At 34.0% G+C, this 22,427-nt stretch overlaps 1 protein-coding gene across 14 annotated transcripts in view; it reads right to left on the bottom strand.

Annotated features, from left to right (window-relative positions):
• Positions 1–1,017: 1,017 nt before the first annotated feature.
• The window catches only part of BTBD8 (BTB domain containing 8), a 113,269-nt gene continuing 91,859 nt past the window's right edge, over positions 1,018–22,427 (bottom strand). For 13 of the 14 annotated variants that reach the window (XM_073896311.1, XM_073896308.1, XM_073896306.1 and 10 more), the window contains 9 exons: positions 19,929–20,111; positions 19,109–19,246; positions 18,095–18,224; positions 15,588–15,649; positions 11,115–11,820; positions 10,773–10,857; positions 10,230–10,369; positions 6,244–8,571; positions 1,018–4,963 (listed from right to left, as the gene is read on the bottom strand). In XM_073896311.1, coding sequence (XP_073752412.1) covers positions 4,494–4,963; positions 6,244–8,571; positions 10,230–10,369; positions 10,773–10,857; positions 11,115–11,820; positions 15,588–15,649; positions 18,095–18,224; positions 19,109–19,246; positions 19,929–20,111 — 4,242 coding nt within the window. In that variant the 3' untranslated portion in view covers positions 1,018–4,493. The remainder of the gene's footprint in view (positions 4,964–6,243; positions 8,572–10,229; positions 10,370–10,772; positions 10,858–11,114; positions 11,821–15,587; positions 15,650–18,094; positions 18,225–19,108; positions 19,247–19,928; positions 20,112–22,427) is intronic. The other variant, XM_073896309.1, reaches the window with a different exon arrangement.

Here is a 22,427-nt window from a genome sequence, read left to right on the forward strand (position 1 = left end):
CTCCTTCTCAGGCTTTTTTCTATTCCACAGTATTTTGTACTCAGCCCCTTGAACGTCCCACAGACAGCTCAAACATCCTAAGCTTGCTTCAATTTCTGGCTAATGATATCATCAACCACCCAGGCACCCTAGTCAGAAACCTGAGTCTTTTAAGATGACTCCCTCCTCTCATCCCCACATCAGTTACTAACTTTTTCCAACCCACATGTTAAATCTCTCAAATATGTCCACACCTCTCTATCTCCCCGGCTACGGCTCTCATCCAAGCCTTGGTTACTGGAATACTCATCACTGATCTCCCTGCTTTGTCACCCTGCTCCATTCCATTCTATATACTGCTTCCAGAATATCTCTTAAGATTTATTTGAGAGAGACAGAATGTGTGTGTGTGTGGGGGGGCAGGCAGAGGGAGAGAGAGAATTCCAAGCAGACTCCTTGCTGAGCATCAAGCCCCCCAGGCTTGATCTCAAGACCCTGAGACCATGACCTGAGCTGAAACCGAGTCAGTCGCTCAACTGACTGAGCCACTCAGGTGCCCCCAGAGTGATCTTTCTAAAATGCTTATCTGGAGCACCTGGGTAGCCCAGTCATTTAAGTGTCTGACTCTTGATCTCAGCTCAGGTCTTGATCTCACAGGTTTGAGTTCAAGACCCACACTGGGCTCCATGCTAGGCATGGAGCCTACTTAAAAAAATAACGAGAATAAAATGCAAATCTGATTGTGTTACTCCCTGGATTCTACATCCCTATCCAACTTTATCCCTTGCCCTTACCATCTGTTCCCTTCTCTCCAGCCATATGGAACAACTAGAATTCCCCACTGCCTCTAAACCCCTTTTGCCAAGAGTGTGCCTCTTTTGTCTTGTGAACTCCTACAATAATAACGGAGCCTATCCAAGTTATCATCCCATCATTTCTCTCTCCTTTATGCACTGATTACACTTTATATAGAGCTATGTTATGACACATTACAATTTCATAATTTTTTAAAAAAGATTTTATTTATTTGAGAGAGAGAGAGAGCACGAGCTGGGGCAGGGGGAGAGGGGCAGAAGGAGAGAGAGAAGCAGGCTCTCAGCTGAGCAGGAAGCCCCACACGGGGCTTGATCCCAGGACCCTGGGATCATGACCTGAGCCGAAGGCAGATGCTTAACCAACTGAGCCACCCAGATGCCCCTGAATAAATGCTATTTTTGATAGCGATTATAAAATTCCTTTCAATCTTCTCCCACCATCTAATCATTCACCAAGTTCTATAATCTCAATCTATCTGCTATCTCTGTAATAGATTCTCCTCCATTTCCAATTTCTAAGGTTGACAAAACTATTTTTTAATTGCATTCTGAGACTTGGGTCCTTCTCCAAACCAGGCCATCTTCACTAGAGCTGACAGTTATCTTTCTGAAACACACCTGGTTTTGTTACCTACTTAAAAAAACAACTTTGATGACTACCCATTTTGATTGTAGTTGGTTATTTCCTCGAAACATGGAAAGCTTGTCTATTGAGAGTTAAAAATAAAGGAATGCACAGTGGAAGGAGACACAATTCTCATTAAATCCAGGATTTTGATTACTTAAACACTATAGCATAGTATATAATAACTTTAAGAATCCAACTCCAGTACGCTCTTTAGCTCTATCTCCTATCACTCTTCCTCCTAATCCTCAACACACAACCTGGTTACCATTCTTAATGCACTGTTGTGTCTAGTATTCCATATCACCAAGCAAATTCTTACTCATCCTTGAAAGCCAGCATCTGGTTACCTGGTTGCTCCAAGAGATGGTATAAAGGGGCTTTAGACTGTTTACATAATCTTTTATCAGTCTTCCAAAGCAAGCCAAATCAAAAATAAGATTTTTTTTTGGTATGGACAATTGGACTGTTTGCAACTTCATATAAACTATGTATAAAAGCATCTTTTAAGGACATTTCTATTTTTATTGATCTATAACATACAATCGAAGTAAAAGCAAAGTACTTTCTATACAAGTACATCTTCAAGCTAAGTCCCCTGGCTACACTTCCAACTAGACTGTGGCCACTAAGCCCTTTATAGAAATTCTGAAGGAGTCACAGACTATTAGTTGCTCTAAGAAGCTTTCTCTAATCTCTTTCTGACAAGCTGTTTGTAGCTTCTCCTTCTGGGCTCACACAACTCTGACCATATACAACTGTTATCTTACCAAATAATAGTATAGTTGTGTTATTTCTCTTTTAGTTTCTTCCACTAGGGTAGCTAATCCAGGGTAAGGACTCTATTATCAGTTTCCTCATGGGTAAAATAAAGATGATAAAAAGACAAATCTCATATAATTATTGTGAGAATTAAATGTTAGTGCATATTTAAAGCACTTAGCACAGTGTCTAGCATATAATAGGAGCTAAATAAATGTTAGCAATTATTTTTCCCTTTGTGTTTGTTAAATCATGAAGTACTACCCCAAAGAGTCCCACAGCAAACAGACTGGTAGATGCACAAAAAGCATAAGAAAACACACATGTCCTGAAATTACCTAAGAGGTCACTACTTAAGCAAAATGCCTTCCCTATTACCTATCTGCAGATGTGACATGAAACTGAATGGTTTTTTAATGTATAGTAGTTTAAGAAGAAAAGTTTTTAAGACCTTAGACCTGGGAGAGAAATTTCATTTATAAAGTTTTGAATTTCTAAGTTATTTATTAAAAAGAACACATAAAACAATTTCATATTTGGAGAAAAGGAAATAACACAATGTCTTGGGAATTGGCACTGTTTCTATCATACATTACTTCTTTATATTACAAACTACCTATAAATATACTTGCTCTCAGGCTTTATGATAAAAATCAAATGAGCATGTTGTGTGGTAGAAATAACATCAAATTAAAATTAAGGAATACTAGGTTCTAGCCCATGAATTAGCTGTGGGACCCTGGGCAATCTTTTAATTCCTCTGGGCTTCAGAGTTATTTTTTTGGAATTTGAAGGGATTAGACTAATCTCTAAATCCCCATCCGGCTTGAAAATACAATGTTCTTACAATGCTATATTTTAACCTTTCTCTTACATGGTTTCCCCCCTCACTAGAAACTGAACACCCTTTTTGTGAGTGGGAAACAGGAATCAAACCTTATTTATCTTTGTACCTCAGTGCATAGAACCAATGCCTCGTTTCTTGACTGAATGAATGAGTGCACCCTACAGAGCTTCTAGTTTAAAAAGGCATAGCAAATTTATAGTATAACAGGTTAGTGGCTAATGTTAATATAATTAGGTTATTATACAACAATAACAAATGATTGTGCATTAATATGATTGTGGATATTCAATATAGAGATTCATTCTATTGTTAATTTGTTGAAAACCGTTATTTTAGAAAAGGAAATCTAAACCAAAAGGTTTCCTTACTTTTTTTAGAGAAATTTAGAGAATTTTAGAGAAATTATGTGTTAGTTACATAGTTGTTTTTTTTTTTCAGTTACATAGTTTTGAGAGAGGCTAATTCTACTAAATTTCATCATCCTAAGAGCAGTGTCCACTTATATCAAGCAGGTATCCAAGCAATCACTCTCCAGTACCATTTCATAGAAAAGATTTTTATCTTTGCCTTGCTACCAAAATTACAGACTGAAAGACAATGTGATCAAGGAAATAAGGAACTAGAGTATATAGACACATGGAGAAAGCAAGCATACGTGTGTGTGTGCACATATACACACACACAGTTTAACTCAGTAACTCAAATGCCTCATGTACCCATTTTAAAATTAGTATTTAGTGCAGGCTTACTGCTGGAACAGTTTCAAAATATCTCTAATATGGAATGGAAAACGAAGAGTGATTAACTATAAAGTCTATATAGGTGAAACAAATGGACAGTTATCCCACTTCTTTTGAACAAGGGCAGATGTCTCTCTCTGGATATACCCCAAAAAGAGAGTTACAAGGGATTCCATTTCTCTGTTTCAGTATCAATGTGACTGAAATTTGAAGTGCATTTACTTCACAATTTCCTGGACCTGCAATGTTGGGAAAGTGAAGGTTTTTTCTAATATTCAGCTATCAGGCTCAATCTGAGTTTGAATGGTACTCACTGATTAATTCTACATAAATTGACACAAGCACAATAAGTTTTTTATTGTTAAATTACTGTTACCATACGCAGAGCAAAAAGTAAAGGGGCTGATCTACTTGTGCATTAACATTTTAAATTCTTGAATTATAAACAAGTGAACAAATGATCAGTTAGGAAAGGAAAACTGAAGGGTTTCTTTATAGTCTACTAATTTCTCTAATAATAAAACATGCTCAAAAATTTTAGAAAAACACCTTTTTCTACATATGATATATTAATAAACAAATTGTTTACCTCAATAAACTGTAAAGACTCCCTCAATATTAAGGACAGTCTATCTCTGGCTAATGCAATTATTATTTAGATATAATATAAGCATCAAAAAATAAAGTGGTAGCATAGTTCAAAATTTTCCAAAGTGTTAATACTCTTAATGCTGAGTTTCCAGTTCCAGAATTGTCCATTCCCCTTGGGGTGAACAATCTTCAGAGGAAAAACTAGCCATGGTGATGCTTGCTGAGGAATCATCAAGGGGAGAGGTTAGTTCACTCCATCTGTTCAAAGTGTCAACATGTGCTTTACCCTGAGGTTTTGAGCTGTCTCGTGCTAAAAGTAGTGTCTGATTGATTAGATACTGTGCTAAATTTAAGTCTTCAGGAACAGAATTCGTAATATTTAAGTTTGAATCCTGTTCAGAGAGCAGTTGCTTTAATAGTGTCCAATCTTGTTCTGCAAAGTGCTGATCATCTTCAAAATCCATGTCTGTAACATGTGTTTCTGATTCCATTTTCTGCTCAAATGCTTCTATTACATCCATCTCATATATTGGAGAGAGGGTTTTTGAAGGCCGATGGTCATACATGTAGGTTTGTGCCAGTGTGTCACAATCATCTATGTCTCCTGAAATAATTCATAATACTACACAATGTAAAAATTGCACATGTTGGTACCCCTCAGAGTTTTGTAGAACAATATTAAAACAATATAATAGTTATAGTCCAAAAAAACAGAATGGAAAAAATAACACTTATACAAAATTGACAAGATTATTGAGGCATTTCTTTTTCTATATTAAAAAAAAAACAAAAAACAACAACCGAAGGATGTTTAGCAGCAAAATCAACAAAGGCAACTAACAATAATTCTCCATACTTTAATTTGAAAACTTGTGATACAGAAAACAAAAATTATTTAAACATAAACATAGAATGTGCACATGTATCTAATTCACTACAATATGAAATTAAAGAGAAAAAAAGACATGGTTATTTGATGGTGACTTTAAGTTAAGTCAGTTCCAAAAGGGGAATAAATACATTTTATCTAAAGCCTTATTTGTATATTGCACATGCAAAAGAGGATGCAAGCAAGGACAAACAAAAAAATACAACTTTAAAGAGCTCCCTATTGTTGTGATTTTGCTGAACAAGGGCTATTGATCAGCGTTTTTCTTAGTTCTGATATACAATAGCTATGCAGTCAGCCACTATTGCATATTTTAAATGTGGGTCATTAGTTTAAATTACTATAATAAGGAAGACAAACACACAAAACAATTAGACAGGAAATCATCTATGCATATGAAATAAGCCTGGGCTTTTTTCATATATTATCATTGCTTCTAAATATAATCTCTTTTAGGAAATTTATCTTTTTACTTGAAAATTTTAGAATTATAGTGATCCTCAAAGTCTTAATCTCTGTAAAATGCATATAAATTGTAATAATTAATCTAGTTAAAATAGTTCAGTGCTTTTAGTGATATTACTATAGTTATTGCACAGACCTCTTAGATATATACTAGCATAGTCCATAAAACATATCCAATGTATAATAAAATTTCTAATAGTCAAGAATTCTATGTTAAATTAGACATAAATAACTAAATAGCAAACTAAGTTTTTCTCTTTATTCTTTCATGTAAAATCTCTTAATAGTTTAGCTCTAATAATAACCAAAATTTTACTAGATCTTAACTCTGCACTAGGATTTTAAGGGAACAATAAAGATTAACTAGCTATTTTTCATATTATTAAGAAATTTAAGTCTTCATTTGAAATTTGTATCTGTTGCTTAAGTAATTATTTTAACTAAAATAAAACATTCGGGGCTACCTACAACTTTAAAATTCTATAAACTCATTTTCTTATGGATTTAGCATTTCTATTTCTGTACGTTACCTGCAGATAAAGCAATATTAGCTTTTTTGGTAGCTGTAGAATGGTTCTCTTTCACTTGACCTTCCTGAGGCAGAAGTTGACTCCGACAGGAGTCCAGAAATTTTGTAGAGCTGTTCTTTGGTATGTCAGAATTGGGTTCTCTTTGATGAAGCTCCAAATGACATGGTCTTTCTTGAGATTTTATATCATTATCTGAGAGTTTGCTACGTTGCTGAAAGTCATTATCTACATTGCTTCCCCTGTTTACTTGTTTATCTTCTGGAAGAAGCTGTCTGCCTCCTTTGGACAGGACATCTACTGTGAACTTTTTTCCTGTGGCTGAAGCACTCTGTTTATCTTTTCTTGATGAGTCAATGCTGCCGGGACCCAAGAGAGAGCTTTCGTTTTTATGTACACTATTGCCTTTATCTTGTTTACATTCTAAAATACTACCTTCACGTCCTTGTGTGTACCTGGAATAGCATGTCTTTCCATGATGTTCGTGAGAAATGCCATCAAAAACATCAGAAGGTGAAAGAGAATCTACAGAAGGCTGAAAGGCAGTATGGGCTTCCCCTTCATCAGATCCTAGTTCTTCACATTCATCTACTGAAAGTAAGACTGATCTTTTAAAATTTTTAGTTGCAGAAAACTCGTGATTTTCATTTTCTGTTGCATCTTCGAAAGCCAAATTAATTATTCCCTGAAACTGCTGAGGAGCTGAATTAGATGTACAGAAATTTTCTCCAACATTTTCAGCTTCAGATCTTTCATCTTCTGTTTCATCTGCTGAGGAAGAAACTTGATCTACTTCTTGAGCAAAATGGACACTGCCTCGTAGAATATTTTCTTTTTCCCTAGGGTGGACTACTGTAGATCGAGACCAAATTTCTGGCCGTTTCCTAGGAATCTCGTCATCACTTGTCGAATTAACTTGGAAAAGATCATTACTACTTTGCTTTTTCATTTTCACCTCAATTCTTAAGTTACTGTCATATATTTTTAATTCTTCAGGAGTACTGGTATCACTGCTACTTCTTCCAAGAAAATCATGGCACAACATAGTGCCACATTTAGAAATACCTCTGTCATTTGACCCATCATCATCTTGAGACCCTCCAGCATCATAGTCTTCAGATCTGGGCTTTATGTCATCAGAGGATGTGGTGGCACTGCCAGTGTCAGATTCAGGACTCTCTCTCTGATGCAGACCACTGGCACTCAAATTCCAGTGGCTCAGAAATGGAACTTCTGGAGTTTCATGGCTCTCTGGAGTTTCTGTTGTTTCCATATCTTTAGGAGAATTTTTTCCTGATATTTGTTCCAAAACACACTTGGAGGAAATATCTGAGTCTGCTGTAGCATGTTTGATTTCACTCATAGCAGAGTCATCAGACAAGTGACTAGGAATTTTCTGTTCTTCTACATGAATTTTAGATTTTCTGTCATCTTGGACAGAATTTAAGGTACCATTTGTCCTTTCAGGAACACATGGTAAAACATCTTTGACACATTTAATGCTTAATCTTTTGTTTATATCTTGTTTCCCTCCTTGCTTCTCCCTATCTGATACTGAATGGATTTGCTCTCCATTTCCTGAGTCTAAATCACAAACAGGATTAGAGTTCAAGGAGTTTTCACTGGGATTTGAAATCATGGATTTTAGGACAGTGGTGTTATAAAATTTTGGATCTGCATTATCACTCCCATCAGAAAGGCAATGTATTTTAGCTGTGTTGTGATGATCTGATTCTTCGCTGGAAAATTTTGTTTCACTTTTATGTGAACAAATCCGTTTTGACTCCAGTTCATGCTTTATTGATTTATCCAGATTTGAAATAGTTTGACATTCTAATACTAATTTCTCTTTCTCTTGATTGCTTAATGGCTTTTGTGGGTCAGGTTTGCATGATGCCTGAAATGCTTCTCTACTGCTGATTTCTGATGTGAGATTAATTAGAGGTTCGTGAGGCTTCTGTTCAGAAATATCATCCTTGTTATTATTATCATGTACATCATGAAATATATTTTCTTGGACAACACATGTTTCACTTTTTAAAGGTCTTTGAGAAGAAGGCTGAGTTTTCAATATAACCTGTCCAGGAAGTGTTTTCTGTTTTGAATCTTTATTACTCAAAGTTTCACTTTTCTTAGACTGATTTAAGTTTTTAGACATTGCTGCTATTTTTGCATTAACCTTAGGCAAAGGTGTGTGTCCTTGCTTGACAATTTTTTTCTTAGGTGTTTGTTTATCTGTAGTTGTATTGTGGTTCAATTTTGTCACATTTTCATCAGACTGCCTTGAAGAGACTGAAGATTTTACTGAATTTGGTGACTCTCCTTGAGATCCTAATAAAAGAAAATTAAAAAATATAATGTACTTTCTAGTTTGTGAATGAAATGCAATATCTGTTTTTAAATTACATTAGAAGAAATAAAACAATGAAATGACATAAATGACAAAGGACAAAAGATTAGGTGTTAGTAACATGATAAAATAAAAAATATTTTATTATAAATATATGGGGACTATTCCAGCATCTTAGCAAAATTACTTAAATAGGATCTTTCTTCCTCAAGAGTCTTGATCCTTATGCCAGAATCGGATTTGCATAAATAAATGAGGGTGGAAAAATCTGATTTTCTTATATCAAAAGAGCAGGAAGGGTCTTCCCTTCGACGTTTTTGGGGAAAAAAAAAGACTGTTCCACACAGCTGAAAGAAGGATCAAGCTAAATATAAAATAGAAATGTTGAAATTACTGTTTTTTTTTTCTGTCAAACATGAACAAAACTAATTTACTTCTCATAACAAGATCATTATTATTGTAGATCATTTGGGTTAACTACTTAGATGTGCAGTGGAAACTAAAACTGGTAATTGGAGGGCAATGATTAATTTTGAGAATCTATTTGTTTACACTGGTTGAGTCCTAGAGATGATAATTAAAACTATCAAACAGAATTGCCAAATCTTTTTAAATGTTTAATTTTTAGTTATTACTAGAATTAGAACATGAATAATTTTTCTCTGGCTTATTTTAAAATTTGCTTTCAGTATTAATTCATTATCAAACTCAAAATTGTTTTTAGGTTTTTACATACTGCTCTTAACCTACATGAATGCTTAATGCATAAAGCAAATTAATTTATTAAGTCAGCAAAGTATGCAACCTGATCAGTATGCTTTTCTTTCCTAGAACATGGCAAAACAACAGGCACAGCACAGAGGGAAAAGGGAAAATTCTTCTTCCTATATATCACAGTTCTCATGACTGTACCATTACTTTTTTTTTATGTTATGTTAATCACCATACATTACATCATTAGTTTTTGATGTACTGTTCCATGATTCATTGTTTGCATATAACACCCAGTGCTCCATTCAGTATGTGCCCTCTTTAATACCCATCACCAGGCTAACCCATCCTCCCACCCCCCTCCCCTCTAGAACCCTCAGTTTGTTTCTTACTTTTTTAAAGGGCTCTAGTATTAGTGCTGGTTTTGCACATGGAATTCCTATAGTTATCAATGAAACTGAAGAAACCTGGGCATCATATATAAAAGGACCAAAAATACAGATAACTTAGTGACTCCTTAATTATTTCTCATAAAAGACAATAAAAACCAAACCCACACCCTGAAATACCAAAATACTTATCTAGGGGCACCTGGGTTTCACTCTTGGTTTTGGCTTAGGCTCAGGCCATGATCTCAGGGTCCTGAGATCCATCCACCCGCCTCCTCCCCAGCTCTGCCCTCCAGAGCCTACTTGGGACTCTTCCTCTGACCCTCCCCCTGTGTGCAGGCCCACGATCTCTCAAATAAATAAATCTTAAAAAAAAAAACTTATCTAAAAGCAAAAGTGTGTAAAATCTCTATAGTATTACACAAATGTAAAATGAGTGAAACCATGTTCTATTCTTATTTGTTGCTCAAGTTCCAAATCAGAGTTCTGCTTATTCAATTTAAACACAGAAGTAATACCCAGGATTATATCAGCTTTACCTTGAGTTTTAGCAAGATTAGACGAGGCATTTTTTGTCCTCTGTTGAGCTGTAGGACATCCACTGCCATTTCCTTTTTTCTTTAAAATTGCCTGTGGTACTGGATCACTATATCCTTTGCTAGTGACCTTCTTTAGCACACTAAGAAAAATGATTTGCATTCAGTACTGCACTCAGATAGCAACACATGAACTTTTAAAAAACTCATATATGAAATATTTTTTTTCTCAAAGAAATTAAAAAGTATCTTTTTTTCAAAAAATAGAAAAACCTTATGTTCACAGGTCTTTAAGTTTATAAACCTGCAGGTCAAGTATGACAAAGCAATACATAATCAAGTTCCACAAGTGTAATCTATCATTTTGTATCAATAATCATTTTTCACATACTATTTTCATTTAATAAAGTTTTAAAATATTGTGTAAATAAATACATTCTCTAACAAAGAAGAAAAGATATTTTTAAGATATTTAGCTAGAAGTTAGCATATAATTAACTTTCAGAGAAAGCTACTATAGAGGTAAAATAACGAATGAAGATTTACCTGCTACTTATATTAGTTTCTTCTTGAATGCCTTTTTTATTTGAATTTCCATTGGTAACTTTTGAAACGGGTCGAGATTTTACTGCTGTAAATTAAGAAAAAGTCAGTCATGAAACAGAACACTGAATATGTAAAAGTCATGCATAAATTCACTGGCCAGACACTATATCCAAAAATAAACGTTAATGTGGGAAGAAGTATGTTTTCTCTCAGTTTGCATGAGCACATGTAAATAAATGCCTTTTTGCATCTGAAACTAAATAAACATCCAAACACAGAATCATTTTTTTCTAGGAACTTTAACTGTCAGGAGCTATTCAAAGTGAGGGTACTAAAACCCACCTACAGTAGAAGTTTTGGTACTTTCCACACTGTTTTTCACCGTCTGTCCTGGAGATTCACAAAAGGACAGTTTATCACCAGAAGGCTTCTCTTCTCCTACTGATCCATTTTCTTTTGGTTCATCCAGACATTCAGTGGAAATCAGTAATTCCATACTTGAATTGGTCGATCTGCTGGAAGGCCCTGCGATGCTGAGGCATGGAGAATCTTTTCCTGTCACTTTCTTCAAAGGCTTTGCTTTGGCTTGCACATTTAAGTTTCCAGTGAGTACCTTGGGTCTGGCACCTGTAATGTGCCCTTCCTGATTTCTCACTCCTTTCTCATTTAATGAATTTTTCTGTCCATTTGCTGCTGCTGCTGATCTTTCCACAGCTTGTCTAGGCGACGTGTTTGTTGACTTAGCATTATCACTGTTTTCTGTTTGGGACTTTATTATAGCTTTGGGCTTTCCAGAAACATTCTTCCCCCCAGTTTTAAGTTCTTTTGTAACCTTAGATGCTGTTTTTGTACCACCCTTTTCCTTTAAATCATTATGTTTCAAGGTTTTATTTACAGTGTTTCTATTAGTACTTGAATGTCCAGATGCTCCTAATCCATCAGATTTCATCTTTTGCTTAGTAGAGGGATAACTCCAACAATCCTTCTTGATATTTCCTCTCCAAGATTTGTTTTTTATAATACCAGAGTCAGAAACTTGTCTCCTTTGCTGCAAAGAAGAAAAAAATTCTTTATAACTTGACTGAAGTCTTTGACTTATAGTACTTTGTTTCAATAAGCCAGCTTTTCAAAGAGGAGAAAGATCACATTATGATATAGGGCCACTCAAAATCTGAATTATCTTTGACCATTTGAATGTATCTTTAGTCACATTCCCTTAATTGAATCTGAAATATAGCATAAAAAATTAAAAGGCAATTCTTTTTTAAAAAGGCGTACTATTTAGCTTTGTGAAGTTATGGTAGAGAGGTGTCAGGATGCCGTGGGTCAATGATAACAATGCCCAATATTTTTTGAGGGCCCACTCCCAGGTTCTGTGCTAAAACACTTTCATACATTATCTCACTTAATACTCACAATACTCCTATGAGAGAGCTCCTATTGTTATCTCTGTTTCGTAAACAAGAAACAGGATTAAAGCCGGTATGTGATTTACCAAGGTCACATGCTTGTAAGGATGGAAGTAGGACCTGAGCTCATGATTTACTGCTTTAAGCAGACAGTATAATGCCGGCTTATATATGGTATAATTTGAGGGACATTATAAAGATTTTCATTAAAAACTATCTCTTCAATCCTATCCAAATGCCAGAAATTTTATCACTAAAGATTTAATCCTTGGAGCTGGGGGCTGCAGGCCCCTGGGAAACGAGACAGTACATCTGAAAAGTTTGGCTTTTGGAAGAAACAAAACAGTAGTAATACAGCTCTGGCTATATGGAGAAAGTGGAGGAAAAGGGGTCCTAAAAACAGGTGAAGTAGTTAAAAAGAGGGAAAGAGGACACTTAAGACACTGAAGACAATGAGCCTATATCATTTTGGTTAGAACCAACCTTCCTATGGAAGGAAACAACATTTTAAAAAGTGGTAGGAAGTGCAGAATAAAACTGTAAGATTATATTGCCACTCTATGAAATACGTACCCCCCTTTGAAAAGCTGTATGAAACTGCAGAGGTCTGAGGAAAAGCCTGTGCTGTCTTCATCTTTTTATCCCTTAGAACTGTGCCTATGACATACTGGGTACTTAAAAAATGTGATGCATGTTGTCAAACCTGAGCATATATTGGTATACAGTTCAAGGGCTAATATTTCTGAATATAGAAAACTTCCATTTACATTAAAAATTTGTCTGAGATAAAGATAACATATATGGGGGGTGCGTGCACGCACACATACACACACACACACACAAAGTAATAAATAACCTGGCTAAGTTTAAGGAAAAGCTAGGTGTAGTGCTAATAAAGGTAATCATTAGGTTCTTAGCTCTTATCTTTAATTGACTTAGCATATTTAAGAAGTCATTAACATCTCTGGGCCTCATATTCTGTATTTCTAGAGGGTGGAGACTGGTCCTACTCAGTGCAGTGTTCCAGGATTCTATGTAATATTTATAAAGTTCAAACAGGTTTGGTCCTCATTTTTTGTTTTCTTGATCAAATCTTAGCTCAAAAAATAACCTTTCTCTATTTTTAATACCTAAAACCAGGTAGAGTTCTGATTTTAGACTTCTTCTCCCCCTTAAAACTGATCTACTTAACTTACCATGTCCTTGAATCTGTCTATTTTAAATTTAGCATCATGCTATGGGTGAGATTTATGCAGTATAGAGGGTAACCGTACTCCTTTAGAAGCTTTATATTAACATAGTATAGCATGATGAGGATTCAATGTATACACATACCTAGGCATTCTCTAACTTACATCTGCAAAGTTTACATGTATTTCTTATATACAAATGGCCAGGTGGGAAGATGCATGCTACTGACAAATATGAGACCACATGCTATTGAGAAAAATGAGAAATAGAGGACAACTCTCGAGAGAATTCCCCTTAGACACCCTTTTGGTTTCAGGACTATTCCTTTTTTGTTGCTGTTAACTTTTTATTGTAGTAAAATTTACACATAATCAAAAGAAGATAGAATAGTATAATGAACCTCCCTGTACCTATTACCCAGCTTTAACAGTGATCAGCTCCTGGCCAGTTTTGTTTCATATATAACTACCATTTTATTTTGAAACAAGTCCCAGACATCATTACTTTAAGTATTCTGGTACCAGCACTCTTCTTAAATCTGTATTACCTCATTAACCTTCTCCCACTTTCAGAAGATCTCATCTCTTCTTGTAAAACACATTTATTCATTCCATACTTACTAAGCACTTACTACATACCAAATAACTGCACATTAATTATTTCACTTAATTTTCACAATAATTCTGCTAGGTTTTATCAGTCCATTTTTACAGACAAGCAAGCTCACATATGGCCGAGATAACAAATGTGAAGTCAAGCCCACACTGTCATGGCAACTGTGCCAGGTGGCAGTGTTGCATCCCTTGTGCTTGGCTGGAGAGCCTTCTTCCTCCACCCAGCCTTCCCTCCCACACTCCCACACAAACTTTTCCCGCCCCTATGTAGGGGTAGGCAAAAACACCTTAGGCAGATAAAAAATGACGCTGAGAGGCCCCAGGAAAACTGTACCCTGCATTCGGCCTTTTGGCCTCATGGAGGCCACACATTTTCCATTTCACTGCCTTACAAAACCAGTAGAAATCTAGGTAAGGATTTAAAAAAAAAAAAAGTGAAGTCAAGGTTTTAATTCTTATTATACGATGTCCAGCAGCCATTTCAGTATACTGCCCTTCTGAGGGGAACATATTACCCTGTTTTCTTCCCACTGTGGTTAACAGTATAAACCTTCGGGCAACCTGAATGCCAGGAAGGTAAGGAAGAGCAATGAGAGTCTGTTCCCTTTCACTGTAAGGCAAGGAAAGAAGAAAAGCCTGGTTGATAACAGTGAGTATAACAGCAGAAAGAAAGGCAGATAGGGTAATTCTTAGGGGGCCTAAAAAAAACACTGGGGATAAGAGGAAACATAGAGAAAAATATCCTAAGTTACCACTTCTTAGAGTATGTTCTGTGGAACTGTACAGTATAACTAAGAATGGTCAAAGGGGAGTCTAGCAGCGTTCCATGCTTAGGGGAAGAAAACTGTTTCACATTATAATAAATACACCAACTCATTTGTGTGTGGGAAGGGGTAAAAAAAAAAAAAGACAAAATTTACCATCTTAACCATTTTTAAGTGGGAAGCCCAGTAATGTTAACTATATAGACCTTGGGCAACAAATCTCTAGAACTTTCTCATCTTGTAATACTGAAATTCTATACCCACTGAAAAATTGCCCTTTTCCTTATACCTCCAGCCCCTGGCAACTGCTATTCTCCTTCTTGTTTTTCTGAGAGTTTGACTACTTTAGATACCTCATATAAATACAGCAAGTAACTTTTAAAGTAAAACACAACTAACTATACTCTTGGTACTGATTGCCTTTTTCACACCAAAAATGTACTGTGTGAATTAAAATCTTAGTATAGAGAAAACTGGGCCAACTAAAATCTTCTTTAAGAAGTAGGTTAATTAGAAAATTAGACATTGAATTAGGTCTAGAATTTTAGAGAACTTCTCATCTGTTGGAATAGCTCCAATATGTTAGTTGCCAAAAAGGTTTTCAAGGAAATAAAAAAGGCAGAATATTTCACTTCCTATGCCAGCTGGATATTAAAAATCCACATCATTAAAAAATTTCTAGAATATTTGCTTGATTAAAGACTCAAAATTATTTTCATTAAGAAACAGCTTTACTTAATGAAAGAATACATTTAAACAATCACTGAAATATAAAATAATGAAATTTAAATTATTTAGCTTCTTTTTTCATTTGGACCTGTAAAATTTTAAGTTTACCTGAGAACTACTGAATACAGGCTTTTTGCCAAGTCTTCGATCATCACCTTTGTCAAATGCAGCTGTAGAAAGAAACAATTTATTTTTATAGGAAACACTAACATTACCATAAAAGTAGAGGGAAAACAGTATGCTAGCAGAAAAAGGTTATGTTTTAATGGAAGTAACTTAAAAAAGGCTAAAGCAATCTAGTACACACAAATAATTCCATATTATATTTTAGAACTTCTTTTTTAAAGAACCCCATTTTCAATCTTATTTTCTGGTCTCTGGATTTTATATTATTAAAATTAATAAATAATAAGTATAAAATCTCATGAGAGGATTCATACATTTACAAAAAAACCAGAATTTTCTCAAGCTGTGAAGTTTTATTAGAGATAAATGGTTTCATTTAGTTCTCCAAATTTCAAAAAATTATGGATTGTGGCAAATGTAATATTTTATAAACCATTAAATATGAGAAAGTGTCTATCCTAAAAAAATGTAAAAATACTCTGTTGAAATTAACTACAAATATTTCCTGGTTTTGCAGAGATATCATGAGGAAGAAGGAAAGAGAAGAGAAAAAAATAAGGTCTTGTTGAAAATAAAACAAGAAACAATCTTCAAACCTATATCATTCTTTTTAGAATTAATAAAAATTCACTTTCTAGATTAGGTTTAAATGGGAATTATTGGGGAATTCATGTTTTTATGTTCTTCAAATAAGAATTTGAATGACGTCAGGAAAATATATAGAAATAATGGGATGAGAGATATAAATATAGTTCAGCTAATGTATTTATTTCTTTTGAAGGTTATATTTCAAACTATTTAAAACATAATTTGAAGAAATATCATCTCCAAAATTATTTGATATTTATTGAAACAGCTGATGAAAAAAATATTAAATTATATGTAACATTCCCATTGCATCTTCTACTACTTGTGTTCTATAGGATCTGTGCTATAAGACAAAGCAGGATCCTAGAAATGGTATTATAAGGACTGATTTATAGTAAGCAAATGATTTTGCACTATCCTATACAAAAAGAAATTAATATAAGATTTCTCCCAAAGGTCAGTAACTCAATTAGAATATAAGAAATGCTATAACAAGGACAATCTAGAATCATTCCTTTATCTGGGGTTTCCCAATGCAGTAACTATCTGTAAGTCAGGACTCATTATAATTCAACATACTGAAGATTAAAAAAAAATATTATTACACTGATAGGATAGATTGAAAAGTTCTTTTTGACAATTAGTACAATTACCAATAACATTTTATTTTACATATGTATACATATATATGTATTTGCATGTATTTTTAATTAGCACTTTATAGAATTAAGATAAAGAGCATTGTTTAAGGCACAACTTAACTATGAAATCCTCTAAAATGAAGAAAAACAAAGTTTACTACCAATCAGAAGAGAGCTGAATGACACCTCATGCAATGCTGATCTTATTTCTTCACACTGAATAGATTTTTGTAGTAAAAACTGTCATCTAAAAATCAGTATAGAAATAGTCACAAGGAAAAAAATCTCAAATTCCCCTGAAGACCTTGTGATTTTCATTGTTTCATGATTTTGTTCTTTCATTATTTTGTTGGAATTTCTGTGAAAAGTGCTCTTCAGTTCACATCTAGCTACACTATCATGTTATGCTCATAATGCAAGACAGAGCAAATCATATTCTGACTATCCCATTAAAGAATTTAACATATCTATGTACTATCAAGAATATATCACATATGGCTTTCGTGTTTTATAGTACAAAAACGTTCGTTTCCTAAAATATAGTCTCTTAAAATGTTTTTAAAAGTATACTTGCTGAATCTGCAAATATTTTTTCTAAGGCACCTGCTTTAACCCAAAAATAGTCATGAAGCCATTTTTAGTTCCACACCCTCAAAATTTTTATCTTAATATTTTTGAAACAAACATACATTCTGAGCATTTTATATCTTTTATTTAATGCTAACGTTTCAAATGGTACCTATTAAATGTCAGAGACTACTGTGAGGCTCCTGAGGGACACTCCGCAATAGCACACACCGTATCACTGAACCAATCAATTGTGAAATAAAGCCATCTAGTTTAGACAAAACCACAAGAAATGATATATTATGCAAAAGATGGAAAAGCTTTACGGCAAAATATATTTAAAAAGGAAGAGAAAGTATGTTTGGTAATATGTTCTACATGGATTACATTTTCCTATACTTCTAATCTCTTTATAAGAATGCTTTTAAGCAAATTTAGCCGGAACATTGTTGCTAATACAGAGTAGGATTAAAAACTGATAAATAAATATATAAAGGAAATGAATCATTTTCCAAGAACAGCAAAGCATGATTTATTAAAACTGCCTAAACATACTATCACTAGTTTCAATTAGCAAGCTACTATTGAACAGAAGCAAACAATATTAATCCTACCACTTATTAGCATCCCCTCAAAATATCTCTTGTCACAGAGATCATAAAATAAGGATAAAAAATCTCAAGGCTAACATACCTGCTTGGATTTTCTGTTGATCATCTGTGCTCATCAGCTTCCAGCTTTCTGTGTGACGAACAGCATAGAAAGACTGAACCAGGAAGATCCAGAGCTTATCACGCAGAGCCTGGATCTTGCACGTAAAACCCTGTGTTCAAGCAACAAATCAGCAGCTGGTGAGAGCCACATTGTCATAGCAACCAGTCATTATTCCTTTCCGAATCTACTTACTCCTAAGCTAGATCAATGATGTCATCACTTAGATTTTTTAAATCGTCGGGTACATGTTATTTATGAAGGCTTACTCTTCAAAAACAGAATTTTATAGTGAACATGAAGCTAAACCTTATCCTTTTAACCAAACATTATTTTAAATCACCAGTGGCCTTTACATGAGTACCTTCTACAGCCTTTTCAAATCAACTATGACATTACAAGGTCAAATACTCTATGTAACAGTAATAAATATGATGAAATTTTTTATCTTTTTTGTTGAACAAATACAAAATGTCAATAATTTGCAATAAGCTTACACTGATTAAGTATATTTAAAAATAAGTAATATCTTAATTTTGCTTTTTCTTAGTCAATCCAATTTTAAATATGATTTTTTCCTGAAGACAAAAAGGAATTAAGAATATATTATAAAAATAAAAATACTGATTATTAAACATTCTAAAAAATTATTTAAAACTTTAAGTTTATATATAGGACATTTAATATAGTGACAGGGGAGAAATACTAGAGTTACACTGTACCAATTAATATTGTTAAGTTCCAAACTATGTTTAGAATTAGTGAGTCAAACTGCCAAATCCTGAACTTTTGCAGTAAGTCTGTTTAGAGGTAAATGAAATTAAAAAATTTTTATTTTATGAAAAATTCCAAACAGACACAAGGGTAGGGACTATAACCAACCCCCCATCACCTAGTTTCAAGGAACCATGCAACATTTAAAATGTGCATATATTTTAAAATCTTAAAACAATTCAAATATTATATCATTTAAATAAATTTCATCACTTTCAATACCATTTCCTTTGTAATGTCAGAGCTCAGTAACGTGTCCAGAGCCATAAGAAGAGAGCAACTATTCTCAGTGGTAATGTTTTCTTCAATTGCTTTTAAAATTTTGTCCAATAGATCAGCTGTGCTGCTCATTGCTTGTGACTACAAAACAAAGAAATTTTATTTAATAGGAATACATGTAAAATGTGTAAGAAATGTGAAAGTCTGGCTTAACAACAGACCATTTATCATAACTGGCCATATAAAGTCAACCAGAAATCTTATCCCCTGTTAATAATATAATAATTATTATAATTACATAGTTACAATAACCATTATTATAAAAATCCCTTTCCTTTAAAAAAATATCTGCACACAACACACACACACACACACACTCTGTTCCTAGGAGGCAAAATAGTCCTAAAAACAGAACTAGAAATAAATAATCAAAGTTCTTTATTCAATAACTAAATTTAGAACAAGTGGATCCCCAATAAGACCGAGAATTTTGCATGGACCATAAGTGTATTACTGACAGAATAGTATCTTTATGACTGGTTTCTAAAATATGGCTTATGCTGATTGAGAGCTACTGTTGGCCAGAGTTACATTATGCCTTGCCAGTGCATTCATACCTGCCCCCTCCTGCCTTCATTATCTTGTGAGCCAAAAATCCTGTCCATCACTGCTCTAAATCCTATGCAAGCGTGCCATCTGCTATGGAATTTATTTAAGTCACATTAATTTAATCAAAGGCAACCTGCGTTTAAAAACTCTTACATAATGGTAATCAGAATACAAAGATGGGGCTAAATATAGGATATGATTTTAGACATAGTACCTGTAAGAGAAGAGCAAAATTTTCACTTTGAATGATCTTGGAGAAGTTTTCTATAATAAATGCAATACATTCTTCTTGCAGCTGAGATGCCATAGTCAGTGCTACTTCTGTCCATTTCACTCTGGGTAAACTGATGATTAGCCTGTCACTTTCCATCAGAAGAAAAGCAGCATTCTTATCATTCTTGTAATTTTAAAAAAATTGGAAAAAAGTTAATTACTATTCATAATATAACTTTCTAAGCAAATAAAATACTTTTGTTTTCTTATGATGTTTCCTGCAAAAAAACCCCAAAATTCCAGGTAGCTAATGTCTTTGTCATTACTTATAATACTTATTTGTTCATTCAGAATTATCCAAAAGGGCAAAATCTGAGCTGGGAACAAACCACCTCTAAAAAACCTGAGAACAGAGGTATAATATAAGTACAAAGAAAAACTTGACCTCTCTGAGATTTTCACTACTGAATTAGTTTTTGTGCTTATAGATATCATTCATAATTGTATGGCTACACTGATATAACCTTAATTCTTTTCTGACTATAAAATACATGTACTTTATTACAAATTTAGAAAGGTTAAAAATTACTTATATTCTCCAGTGATTTTCTTCCTCCTAATTAGGTAAGACTCTTTATATTTTATTCATTTAATGATGATTCATTTTTATACCACAGGAAAAAAATATTCATGAATACTGATCTCTATGGAAGGCAGAATGACAATTTACAAATACCATGTGCTGCAAGGGAAAGGAAAAAATGGCAACATATACATTACTTTATCTTATTCATATTTGATTTCTAGTTCTTGAAACAATGCTTAGTAAATAACTGTTTAATGAGTAAATAGTTACCCAATAGATGTAGCAGATTGAAAAACATGGCCACAAATTCTTTGTAGCTCCATCCATTGAGAGTTGGAATTTATTTACTCATCCCTCGAATCTAAACTGGCCTTTTCACTTGCTTACAGAAATAGTGGTACTGTGCAAGTTCCAGAGCCAAGGTCTCAAGAAGCCCTGCAGCTTCTGTCTTTATGCTTTTGCAATTCTGGGACCACAAAGCCACGAAGGAGCTGGGTAAGAAAGAGCACATAGAGTGGGAACCCAAGCTCCAACTCAGCCACCAGCTGAAAGCAGCTGCAGGACAGAACTCAGGAAGAATCAGTAGAAGAATCACCCGGTCAACCCACAAAATTATGAGAAATAATAAACTGTAGTTTTAAGTCACTTAGTTTTGGGATAGTCTGTTAAAGAGCAATAGATAACTGATAAATCTGGAAGTGACAGACTGAAATCCTTAACATAGGCTGCATGATGTAAACTTTGCACAGCCTTTGTATGTTTCAGATCTCAACTCCAACTCTGTCTTCCCTGATCTCTAGCCCTACATCAGATCCCTTTTATACATGCCATCAGAGAACCTGTCCCTTTTCTTTAGAGTACTTGATTCATTTGTAATTATTTGATCATGAACACAACTACTTGATTACTATCTGTCTCCCTCACTAGGCTTTATGATTACTGAGTGTGAAACCATGTCTGTTTTGGCTCACCACTATATCCCCAGGGCCTAGTACAAAACTGGGTCATAGTAGACTCTCAAATATTTGTTCATTTCTTAGCATCATCAGAGGGTGAGAGTCTATATGTGAATTCCTAAGCTGAATTAAGCTTAATCCTTGAACAACAAAACTTTTAACATTTTACCCACTTACCAAGAATTCTTTTAAAATGTATTATATAGTTCCCTTACTTTATTAGAGTAAAAATATCATACATTGCTATAATTCCTTTTATTTTTTTATTTTTTTTGGTACCAAAACCCTTTCCTCCTCTGGTGACATCCTGAGTAACTGTGCTTTTAGGCAATAAGCCCAATTTGTTCTACTATAGGGACTGTTCTGGTGGTGAAGCCAAATGTAGGGTATTCAAATAAACTTGGCAGGTTATCTACAAAGTGCTTACTACACACATAATGTTATGTGCTGTGACAATTTTTTAAAAAAATACAAATATAAAGTATAGTAATAATTTATGTTGGAATCTGTTGGAAAACTAAATTTGGACATAAATGATAACATAGGTGGTATGTGATCTTATTCCAATACTGATCTGAAGACATAACATTAAATGTTAGAGTTCAAAGAAGATTGAGGTTCAAAGGAGGAAGAAAATGTAATACATTTCTAGACCAAACACATAAAATTTTAATCCAATAGTTAACATAACATATGCTCCAAACTTCAACAATATATAAAGGGTAGTACTAAGCCACCCATTTTCCCTCCTCCCAATCAATATTATTTATTTTCTGTATCTTTCCAGAGTTATTTCATACATACACACACAAGAAATATATGTAATATTGCCTTTATTTTACTCAAATGGAGGCATTAATATGAATGATATTATATACTAGACCTTTATACTTAACAGTACAACTTAAATATTTTTCTTATCTGAATATAAAGAGCCTTGTTATTGTTTTAACAGCTA

Source organism: Callorhinus ursinus, unplaced genomic scaffold (genome assembly GCF_003265705.2).
Source record: "Callorhinus ursinus isolate GAN/ISIS: 27379988/994484 unplaced genomic scaffold, GSC_fseal_2.0 scaffold9, whole genome shotgun sequence".
NCBI lineage: Eukaryota > Metazoa > Chordata > Mammalia > Carnivora > Otariidae > Callorhinus > Callorhinus ursinus.